The sequence below is a fragment of the Vipera berus genome (assembly GCF_964194415.1).
Source record: "Vipera berus genome assembly, chromosome: 1".
In the NCBI taxonomy this organism is placed as follows: Eukaryota; Metazoa; Chordata; class Lepidosauria; order Squamata; family Viperidae; genus Vipera; species Vipera berus.
The window spans coordinates 269137066-269148676 of NC_138202.1; the positions used below are offsets into that span (position 1 = coordinate 269137066).

At 41.7% G+C, this 11611-nt stretch overlaps 1 protein-coding gene across 1 annotated transcript; it reads left to right on the forward strand.

Moving 5' to 3' along the window:
* Positions 1-241: 241 nt before the first annotated feature.
* On the forward strand, positions 242-11611 carry ABRACL (ABRA C-terminal like). Its single transcript, XM_081334650.1, has 3 exons — positions 242-366; positions 4253-4319; positions 10391-11611. The coding sequence occupies exons 2-3, from the start codon at positions 4259-4261 to the stop codon at positions 10573-10575; spliced, it is 246 nt and encodes an 81-aa protein (XP_081190776.1). The 5' UTR covers positions 242-366; positions 4253-4258; the 3' UTR covers positions 10576-11611.

An 11611-nucleotide genomic window follows, 5' to 3' on the forward strand; every position in this document is an offset into this window, starting at 1 on the left:
GGGTAATGAGCACATCGGGTAATGAGCACACAGGTGTGATTTAGCCCTGTCCCAAGACACTACTAGCATTGGCGCGTTCCCACTTGGCAAACGGAGCTTATTCTCAGTTGCCATCAGTTTAACCAGCTTCGATCTTAACCCCCCTCGCCTCCCCAGAAGCGTTTGCTACAGGCGTGTGGGCGGCACCTCTCCTTCCGTTCACTTTCAGTCTCGGGGGGGGGGGGGAAGAGAGAGAGAGAGAGAGAGAGAGAGAGAGAGAGAGAGGGAGGGAGGGGTTGGTCACAGCTTTCCTCCTCCTGACACTCTTCTACAGCCACACTTCCTCCGGCACTTTGCTTTGAACGCCGCTCCTTCTCTCCTCCAGAGGTAAGTCTATGAAGGTGAGCTGGAGTCGGCATCCACAGTCCGGCGGGCGGGCGGGAGGACGGCAGGGGAGCCGCAGAGCAAAGTCCGCTTCGTGGAGCTCTTGTTTGCGAGCCGGGGGGCTCTGAGCGAGGCTCTTTGTCAGGCGCAGGGAAGGCGAGGTTGGCGGCAGCCAGCACTTCCGCGCCGGCGCCATGTGATCCTCCGCGCGGATGGAAAGGGCAAGGCAGGAGAATTCACCTTGGAGGGAAGTCCTCGGGTCCGAGAAGGCTTCTCTCGGAGAGGGTCCCTTGCTGGTGGGCGAGGGGTTTGTCCCAGGCGGGCGCAAGAACCGGTAGCAACCGGCGGCGCGGCTGATAATTCCGCTTGGCGAAATTGCCGGCGGGAGGGCTCCAGCTCCAGACGCGCATTGCTTGTAACTGGGATGCGAGCCCTACAGAGACGTGGAGACTTGCTTCCGGAGAAGCAGGCTTGCTTGGGGGGTCGGGTTATTTACCCCGTTGCTTTCCCGGCGGCTGTACCTGCGCCCTTTCGCTTTCTTAGCCCCGCCGGGCGTCTTTAGGCAAACGGTTCACCTTTCCCCTCCTTCCTCCTCTGCAAGTTGCGTTTCCCACCCGCTGCCCGTTTCCTTTGCCTGCCTTCTCCGCCAGCTTCTCCCTCTTTCAGGATGCAGGGAAGCCGAGGGGCGCCAGAGGAACAGGTGAAAGCGGTTTTGTCAATCTCCAGGAAGGGGACGCAAAGCGAGAAAGATGCAGAGAAGGCTTTCCACTTGTTGAAAGCTTCCATTAGCTGAATACAGAAGCTCCCTGACCATATTAGAGAGCCATGCAGCCGTTAAAGCATCAGGCTGGAGACCATGAGTTTTAGTCATGCCTTGGGCATGAAGCCAACTGGGTCCCCTTGGGCCAGTCACTCACTCTCAGCCCTAGGAAGCAGGCAATGGCAAATACGAAATCTTACCGACTTGTCAGGCAGTCACACACACAAACCACATATGACCAAATTAGGGTGTGCATTGCACCAGAAAGGAAATTACTCAACATGCTGTTCCTATTCTAGTTGCAAAAAAGAAAAGAAAAAATAATTGAGAAACGAATATACTCCAAGGCATGAAGCCAATGAAAAGTCCCAGGTTCCTTTCTCTCCTAAAATAAATGCAAGGCACTTGCATACTATTGCTTGCCATTTTTATTCATTTGTGAGAAGGAAGCATCTTAAGTCAGGATTCAGTTACACTAGCTCTATGACTTTTTGAAAGGATAAAAACATTCCCTTAACATTTGAAATAATATGCACACTTAAGTAATTATCACCTGCCTCATCTCTGCTCTTTGAAGTGAAAGGAAACGTTTGTTCACTGTGCTAGTAACATCACATACTTTGTGTGGAACTATAGGAGTTTGCCTGCCTAGGATGCAGTTGTACAAGTTTCTTAGGTGTAAGTCTCATCAAACTTAATGAACTTTTCATTAGTCACGCATATAACATTTCAACGTTGGGACCTCATTTCTTATTTTTTTTTTAAAAGACAGCTTCTTATGGTTATAGTGAAAAGACTTGTAGGAGAGAGGTGTTAAGACTGACAGCCTAAAATCAGGAGTCTGGTTGCACTTTTTCTGATTAACTGAATACTGACATTTTCTGAAGATAATTGCTGCAATACGAAGCAGGGGCAGTTCTCCTATGTGGGTGGATCCCATATATATATATATATATATATATTCCCTATTTGAACTAGTTTAAGGACCCAGATTGTTTGTTGGGGGCAATTAAGCTGACTTTGTAATAATGCCGCTTGGGTGTGTGTGTGAAAGCCCTAATAAGCAGGCATATACATAGAATGAAGGCTACTGCTAAGCTTGTAAGCCGCCCTGAGTCTTCGGAGAAGGGCGGGATATAAATGGAATAAAAATAAAAATAAAAATAAAATATAAATGGAACGCTACTCTTGCAATGCCTTTTGATGTAGAAGATTTTGAAGAGGTGGTACTTCGGCAAAGTCTGGATCAGGGGTCTTCAAACTTGGCCCTTTTATGACTTGTGGACTTCAACTCCCAGACACGCTGGCTGAGGAATTCTGGGAGTTGAAGTCCACAAGTCATAAAAGGGCCAAGTTTGAAGACCCCTGGTCTGGATCCTATGGTAGATAACAATTTGTTTATGAAACTATACCTATTAATAGGTTAGCAAAACTCTTTAACCTGTACTGGCAGTCTCCACTTATAGCGACCATTTGAGGTTACAACAGCAGTGAAAAAAGTAAGTTACAACTTGTACTTACGAACTTTGAACTTCGTAGCATTCCCATTGTAAAACAATCAAAATTAGCGTGCTTGGCCACTGACATTATTTACAATGGTTGCGGCATCCCAGGGTCACATGTTTGCTGCTTGCAACCTTCCCAGCTGGCTTCTGATAAGCATCATTTGCTTATTGACTGCAGTCTTCATTTACAACTGCAGTGATTTGCTTAATCCCAGCAAAAAGGTCATAAAAACAGGCACGACTCATTTAACAAGCACTTAGCAACTGAAATTCTGGTGCCAATTGTAGTTGTAAATTCAGGACTACTATAGAGGTCTGTTGAAGAAAGCTAGTTAAAAGTGTGGCAGCTTTTCAAGTTGTTTGTGTTTTTAATCTGGTTACGGTGAAATTATGTTGAAATTCTGCATTTGCACTGGTAATATAGTGCACTACATGAAAGTAAGTAAGTGCTTTTTCCCAAATGAGTTATATTTTAAAGTAGAAACATCATCTTAGATTTGGTCTGCAAATAGCAAAAGGGACAGGCAAGATTTTTTTCTTGTTGTCAAATCTCCATTTAAAGGGAGGAAAGGGAAGAATTACCTTAAATGCAGGATCATGTGCTTTTCAGAGAAATATAATACTTGAAATAATTGTTATGCTATTTATGTACAGAACAGCCCCTTTTGCTACATTTCCTAATATCATCATTCATCATTTTAGCCATTCTCAGGGGTGTCAAACTCAATTTCATTGAGGGCCGCATCAGCATTGCGGTTGCCCTCAAGGGGCCGGGTGGGTATGGCCTGGGTGGGCGTGGCCTACTGGGTGGGCGTGGCTAGAGTGCGTATGGCCTACTGGGTGGGCATGGTCAGCTCTACATCGTTCGCATCAAGGGTGCCTGTGGGGGCCTGGGCAGGAGTGGGACAGATCTGAGGGTCTCTGGCAGGAGGAGGGTCTCTGGGTCAGGGCCAAGGCAGTGGGGGCCGGTCCCTCACTGTTTCCAGGATGGCTTCGCGGGCCGCATGAAACCACTTCGCGGGCCGGATCCGGCCCCCGGGCCTTGTGTTTGACATGTCTGCTCTACCCGCTGCAGGACGAAGGCCTCTTCAGTATATTTCCAAACAGTACGGTCCTGAGCTTTCTTTTGCCAATTGGGCCTGCCATACTTGCTGAAGTCATCGATCCAACTTCTTTTAGGTCTCTTTTGTGGATGGTTTTTTTTTAATCAACTGGGATCCATTCTATGACTGCGTCCCATCAGTTTTTCTTGCTATGTGACCTGCCCATTTCCATTTCCATTCTTTTACAAGAGAGTAAAAGAATTTCCTAATATAAAGGCATTTTAAATACTAGGACATTTAACACAAGCAAATGCTTTATATATACAGGCACCCCATGCATTTTAAGGTTTTCCTTTGCAAAATATGCAGCATTTTATCTGACTTCCAAATATGTAAGTCACTTAATAAGGAAGATAACTGTCTCTTTGAGAATGTGAACTGATAAAAAGGACCCCCCCACCCCCACATGCATTCATTGTGTCCCTAACTGCACATGAATCTTCTTTTAAAATCTCAATACATGTTTTGAATATGAAAGAAAATGAAAAGAACAGATTTATAAGGCAATAATTTACTTGTAGGTTACAATGAATGTTGAACATGAAATCAACCTGTTAGTTGAAGAAATTCGTCGGCTGGGGACCAAAAGTAAGTATGACTAAATGGCTGTAGAAGGAATACGAAATTAATAGACTAAATGTGTTAAGAGTCTATAACTGACATAATTTCCAATGTATATTAGTCTAATGTTTCTGGAAGGTGCTGTACTGGAGAAAATCTCCAATGTAGGAAAACCTACAGAGAAAGCCCCATTTGAAAAGTAGGGTATAAAACTCAAGATACAAGTTTTTGTTCTTAAAACATGGAATAGATTGGATGGAACTCCAATGAGCCTTGGTGGAGCAGTGGGCTAATGCCTCCTTAAGTAACACCAGCTGCCTGCAATTAGAGCAGGTTTGCATCCCACCAGGCTCAAGGTTGACTCAGCCTTCCATCCTTCCGAGGTAGGTAAAATGAGGACCCAGATTGTTGGGGGCAATTAAGCTGACTTTGTAATAATGCCGCTTGGGGTGTGTGTGAAAGCCCTAATAAGCAGGCATATACATAGAATGAAGGCTACTGCTAAGCTTGTAAGCCGCCCTGAGTCTTTGGAGAAGGGCGGGATATAAATGGAATTTAAAAAATAAAAAACTCAATAAAGAGTTCAGTAAACTTCTGGCAACAGTTCAAACATTAAAGGAAGTGGTTAAGGCTTTTGCCTCAAGCCAATATGATAAAAGTTTAGTTACAGAATGTAAATTATTGTCTATGTGCCAGCAAGTTGGTCTTTCAATGCTGCACTTATCACCACCTTAATTAAGCCATCCTCTATCTTTATTTATACCTTTCCCATTATTATAGACTTCTCCAGAGAATTGTGTCTCCACATAATGTATCCAAAGTGAGATAATTTGAAACCTGTGAGAACTCTGAATTGATTGGTTTGATGTTCAATTTGTTTGCTCTTAGCTATTCAAGTCCAGAGAACTTTTCCAACACCAATAGGATATAAATATTGATACTAAATAGATGATAATAACAGCATGGGAGCCCCCAGACTATTTAAGCCTGGATTTTTTCCCCATAATTTTCCCGCTTTTAAAATAAAACTGGATTCTTATGTGCATGTTGGTTCCAGTTCAAATTGCTAGTGTTAAGTTTAGGTTTTAACCAATAGTCTATTGCCTGAGTAGCACTTTGTAAATTCTGGAAAGGGCATTTAAATGCAATCTTATTTTTTCCCCCATTGACTTTAATTTCAGGACATATTCATGTTTACTAATCACAATAGGTTAAAAAAATAAAATGTTTTTTGTTGCTTTTAGTTTAGTATATTATGCAAATTGTGATTTGTAAAATATTTTTATAGCTTACATGTAGGAAAACCCATCTAGTTGTGATTTATTCAACAAACCATGGCTAACACATATGAAGCCATATTAATCGTGACTACCTTGAATTACTTTGGGCCTAAATGATATCAGATTTTCATGATTATTATTCAGTATATAGTCACAAAGCAGTTTTTAGTGATTAAAAATAAAAAAAAGGAAGATTAACGTTTTAAAAAAGAAGTGTGAAAATTTGTTTTTTCTAACCTTAAGTTAAAGATAATAAGTTGGAAGGGACCTTGGAGGTCATCTAGTCCAACCCCCTGCTCAGGCAGGAAACCCTATATCATTTCAGGCAAATGGCTGTCCAGTCTCCTCTTAAAAACTTCCAGTGTTGGAGCATTCACCGCTTCTGGAGGCAGGTTGTTCCACTGGTTAATTGTTGTAACTGTCAGTAAGTTTCTCCTTAGTTCTAGGTTGCTTCTCTCCTTGACTAGTTTCCATCCATTGCTTCTTGTCCTGCTTTCAGGTGCTTTAGAGAATAGCTTGACTCCCTCTTCTTTGTGGCAGCCCCTGAAATATTGGAACACTGCTATCATGTCACCCCTCACCCTTCTCTTCGTTAAACTACACATACCTAATTCCAGCAACCGTTCCCTATATGTTTTAGCCTCCAGTCCCCCAATCATCTTTGTTGCCCTTCTCTGTACCCTTTCTAGAGTCTCAACATCTTTTTTACATCGTGGTGACCAAAACTGGATGCAGTATTCCAGGTGTGGCCTTACCAAGGCATTGTAAAGTGGTATTAGTACTTCATGTCATCTTGATTCTATCCCTCTGTTAATGCAGCCTAGCACTGTGTTGGCTTTTTTGGCAGCTGCAGCACACTGCTGGCTCATATTGAAGCGATTGTCTACTAGGCAAGGCTTTTTTTCTCATAGAACGCTCAGAATGGAGTTCTGGCACCTTTTTCTTTTACAAAAAAAGCACTGCTACTAGGACGCCGAGATCCCTCTTACAGTTACTACTATTGAGCAAGGTACCACCTATACTATACCTGTGCATTTGATTTTTCCTGCCTAAGTGTAGAACCTTACTTTTTTCACCATTGAATTTCATTTTGTTAGATAGCACCCAATATTCGAGTCTGTTCAGATCCTCCTGTATTTTAAGCCTATCTTCTGGAGTATTGGCTATTCCTGCCAGCTTGGTGTCGTCTGCAAATTTGATGAGTTCCCCATCTATCCCCTCATCCAAATCGTTGATGAAGATGTTGAAGAGCACTGGGCCCAGAACAGAGCCCTGGGGCACCCCACTACACACTTCCTTCCATGTAGATGCAGTTCCATTGAGGACCACACGCTGAGTACGGCCTGTCAGCCAGCTACGAATCCATCTGGTGGTGATGCTGTCTAACCCACATTTTTCTATCTTATCAAGTAGTAGGTTGTGATCTACTTTATCAAATGCCTTACTGAAGTCCAAGTAAATTATATCTACAGCATTCCTCTGGTCCACTAATTTTGTCACTTGGTCAAAGAATGCAATGAGATTTGTCTGGCATGATCTGTTTTTGACAAACCCATGTTGACTTTTAGTGATGACTTTGTTTGCATCAAGGTGTTCGCTGATTTGTTGTTTGATTATCTTTTCCAGAATCTTCCCAGGTATTGAGGTCAGGCTGATAGGTCTGTAGTTTCCTGGATCTATTTTTTTCTCTTTTTTGAAGATGGGAACTACACCAGCTCTCTTCCAGTCCTCTGGTAGTTCCCCAGTGCTCCAGGATCTTTGAAAAATATAGTTCAGTGGTTCTGAGATCACGTCTGCCAGTTCCTTGAGAACTTTGGGGTGTAATCCATCTGGTCCTGGTGATTTGAACTCATCTAGGCTGGACAGGTGCTCAATTACCATTTTCTTGCCTATCTTAACTTGCGTTTCTACTCTGTTTTTTTGGCACTATTTTTGATAGGTTGGACTGTTTTTTCCCTTTGTGTAAAGACAGATGCAAAAAACGAGTTAAATAGTTCTGCTTTCTCCCTGTTGCTTGTCACCTTGCCATTTCCCCTCACTAATGGACCAATCATTTCCTTAACTTTTTTCTTGTTTTTTTATATGTTGAAAGAAGCTTTTTTTGTTATTTTTGACTTTGGTTGCAAGCCTTAGTTCATTTTGAGCCTTAGCTTCCCTCACTTCATCTTTGCAGGCACAGGCTATTTGCTGATATTCTGGCTTAGTTATGTGCCCCTCTTTCCACTTCTTATACTTGTCCTTTTTATCTTTCAATTTATCAGAGTTCTTTATGCAGCCATGCTGGTTTCTTTTGAGAGCTGTTATTTTTCTTCTTTCTTGGTATTGTGCTAGACTGGGCCTTTATTATCTCACTTTTCAAAATTTCCCAAGCTTCTTGAGTTGTTTTCCCCTTTAGGATTCTCATCCATGGAATTCTTCCCAAGGTCTCTCTAAGTTTATTGAAATTAGCTCTTTTAAAGTCCAAGACTCTAGTTTGGCTGTGTTCTATTGCTTGTGCTTCCAGAATGTTGAATTCTAATATTGCATGATCACTTCCCCCCAAGGTTCCTGTGGCTTTGACACTTTCTATCATTTCATCTCTGTTAGTGAGAATTAAATCCAATATGGCTAATCCCCTAGTTCCCTTCTCTACTTTTTGGGAGAGAAAGTTGTCTGCTAGGTTTGTCAGGAATCTGTTTGATCTTCCACTTGGTGCAGAGTTTGTCTCCCAGTTGATATCAGGGTAATTAAAGTCCCCCATTACTATTGTGATGTGTTTCCTACATACCTTACTTAGCTGGCTAGCAAAAAGTTCATCTATTTCCTCTGCTTGGTTGTGCGGCCTATAGTATACACCTATGGCAATGTCATTTCTCCCCCTTTTATATTGACCCAAATGCATTCAAGTTTACAGTTTTCATTATTGTTGTGCTCTATTTCTGTGGAGATAGTTATTTCTTATATATAGAGCAACTCCACTTCCTCTTTTGTTTAGTCTGTTTCTTTTAAACAATTTAAATCCCTCTAGCTGTGTGTTCCATTTGTGGGTTTCGTCCCACCATGTTTCCGTAATGGCAACAATATCATATCCGCCCTCATTTACCTGAATTTCTAGTTCACGCTGCTTACCGTTCATACTCTGTGCATTGGTGTATAGACATTTGAGTCCTTTATGACAGACCCTGTGTTTACTTGCTACATAACTTGTGGTGCCTGACTTCCCCTATTTTCTTAGATTGCTGGGGACAGTGATGTTCTGTATCAATTAACTCACTGTCCCCGTTGTTTAGTTTAAATATTCCTTCAGAAAAGCTGTGAATTTATTGCCAAGTAACTCAGTCCCTTTCTTGGATGGATGCAGACCATCTCTTTTGTACATTTTTTCATTGGACCAGCTACAGACATCATGACTAATATAACCAAATCCTTCTCCTTTACACCACTCCTTTAGCGACATATTAAATTCTGCTATATGCTGGCCTTTTCCATTTTGCTCCTTATACACTGGTAAGACCTCTGAAAAAGTGAGCCTACAGCCTATTCTGCTGAGTTCCTGCCCCAAGCTCTGGAAATCATTCTGCACACAGAGTACAACCTTTTGGGACAGATCGTTAGTGCCAAGATGTACAATAGCCTCCACATCACAGTCATTGCTGGCATTGTTGACTATTTTGAAAATACGCTTCTTGTCCCTACTGGCAGTAGCACCTGGAAAACACCTGACCTCTTTTGAAACCTCTGTATCCTTTCCTAAATTTACATCCCTTATAATTGAATCACCAACCAGAAGGTGGCTTCTCTTTTTGGGTACCTTTCTTTTCTTGCATGACTGATGTGTAATACCTGATTCGCACTTCTCCCTGTCAAAAACAAATTCATCTCGGACCATGGTCCCCTGCTTATTTGAGTTATCATCACAACTACCTTGACTTGTTTCCTTAATGTCCCTATTAAGGTCAGCAAGGGCACTGTATCTGTTATGCAGGGACACAGCGAAAGCTTTGGGTTTATGGTTCACAGCTCTCACCCTGCCAGATCCCACGGTTGTCCACACTGCCCTTCTCCTGCAGGATCTTTGTGGTAGAGGGGGCTGATAGCGCGGAGGCTCAGTAGAGTAGAAGGGCTGAGCTGAACACCTAATTTCTGCCTGAAGAGCACAGATTACAGACCCTAGATAAATAATCTGTCCTTGTAGACTAGTGATTTGTGTACAGATAGGACATTTTCCCAGTTTGAAAAGAGTGCTGCAAAAGACAGCTGCAAAACAAGTGTTGCACTGAACTAAGCCAGACATGCTGAGATGAAAGGAATCTCAGATGCACTTGCCCTGAATGTACCACCACTATTTTTGATTTTTAGTTATGTGATTCGTGCGCTGTTAGGCGTGCGGGCTGTTACTTTGCTCTTCACCCACCTTAACTCACAGTATTGTAGCTTTTCCCAGCAGCCTCTGGCAGTTTAAAAGCAAAGAGGGTCCAATCAGCAAGGGCTTAGCTACTTTGCTCCTCACCCACCTTAACTCACAGTATTGATACCTTCTTGAGCAGTCAGCAAACCTAAAATAATGTTGCAGAGATTACTGATTTGATATAGTTTGCTATTTGATCTAATGGGTTTGGATTTAGTAATAATTTTTATGGATTTCTGCCTCCAAGTGTACGTTCTGTTTAAAAGTTAACATATTGGTTGTATTTTCACATTTACATTGTGATGAATTTGGGTACAGATACAATAATCTTATTAAATGAAATCAGAAACCTTAAAAATCTCCAGGTCCAAAGACTTATTGGAGCTAAAGTGTTAATATGTTGTTTCATCCTCATGTTTTCTTTTGTCCAGATGCTGATGGGACATTGAGTGTGAAGTTTGGAGTGCTGTTTGCGGATGAGAAATGTGCCAACCTTTTTGAGGCTTTAGTGGGAACCCTGAAAGCTGCAAAACGACGGAAGATAGTTAATTATCCTGGAGAACTGCTTCTGCAAGGAGTTCATGACAATGTTGATATCTTGTTATTGCAGGATTAGTTACTTTCCTAGCAAATGGCATTTTTAGGCATCTATATGTAACTCAGATCAAAATGCATTTGATTGAAAGTATATCTTCCTATTTATCTTTATAAAATTATATATAAAGATTCCTTGAAGGCCTATATTAAGAAATTCTTTTCTGAAACCCTTGCTACATCATACTTTGTTGGACTTTTGGGGCTGGGGGGGGGAAATTTGGGAATAACATTCTCAGATGTATGAAATGTTAAAATTCCTTACAAATTAGCGATATTAATAACCTAAATCCTGCTACAAACTTCCAGATGGGTTTATGGGGGATTCTGTAAGAATCAAACTTTGTATGGCCAAATAAAATATTCAAGCTGGTAGTTCCATCTGAAACTGAATATTTAATATGGTCTTTTTATGCAATGCTTGAAACATAGGTATCTCATGCAACACTTTCTGAACTGTGATACTAGAGGAACTGTAGAGCAATGGCAGGCAGAGGAATTCTCTTGCATACATTTTTTAAAATGTATTCTCATTAATGAAGGAGAGAATGTTACGGAAATCATTTCAAAGGAGAAAATAATTTAAGAGAAATTTGTCACTAGTGTGTTATTTTTGCACTTAGTTACAGTGACCAAGACAAAGTGTTTTGTCTTTTATTATTACAATCATCTCCAGCAATCAGCAAATCAGGCAAATTAAATTCTGAGGAAATATTCCAAAGGCTATTTGGATATTTTCTTTGGCAGTGCTTCATTGCTAAATGGGAGACTTGCTGTTGAGAAATTGTCCATCCAGTTTCTCCTCCCACCAATCTGAGAATCTCAAAAGACCATTTTGTCTTAACTCGTGGAATATTCCTTTTCTCAGGGTGAAGCTAGAAAGAGAAGTGGGAGGACACTCCTCCTATCCCTCAGATTCCAGTTTCTCTATAAGGCTCATTACTTGACGATGATGCCCTTCTGGGGAATAGGAATACTTTAGACCAGGGGTAGGCAACCTTGGCTCTTTTATGACTGGTGGACTTCAACTCCCAGAATTCCTGAGCCAGCATGGCTCA

Coding starts and splice junctions, on each gene's coding strand:
- ABRACL (XM_081334650.1), top strand. CDS start 4,259: ATGAATGTTGAACATGAAATCAACCTGTTAGTTGAAGAAATTCGTCGG. Junction 4,320..10,390: donor TCGTCGGCTGGGGACCAAAA/GTAAGTATGACT, acceptor TCTTTTGTCCAG/ATGCTGATGGGACATTGAGT.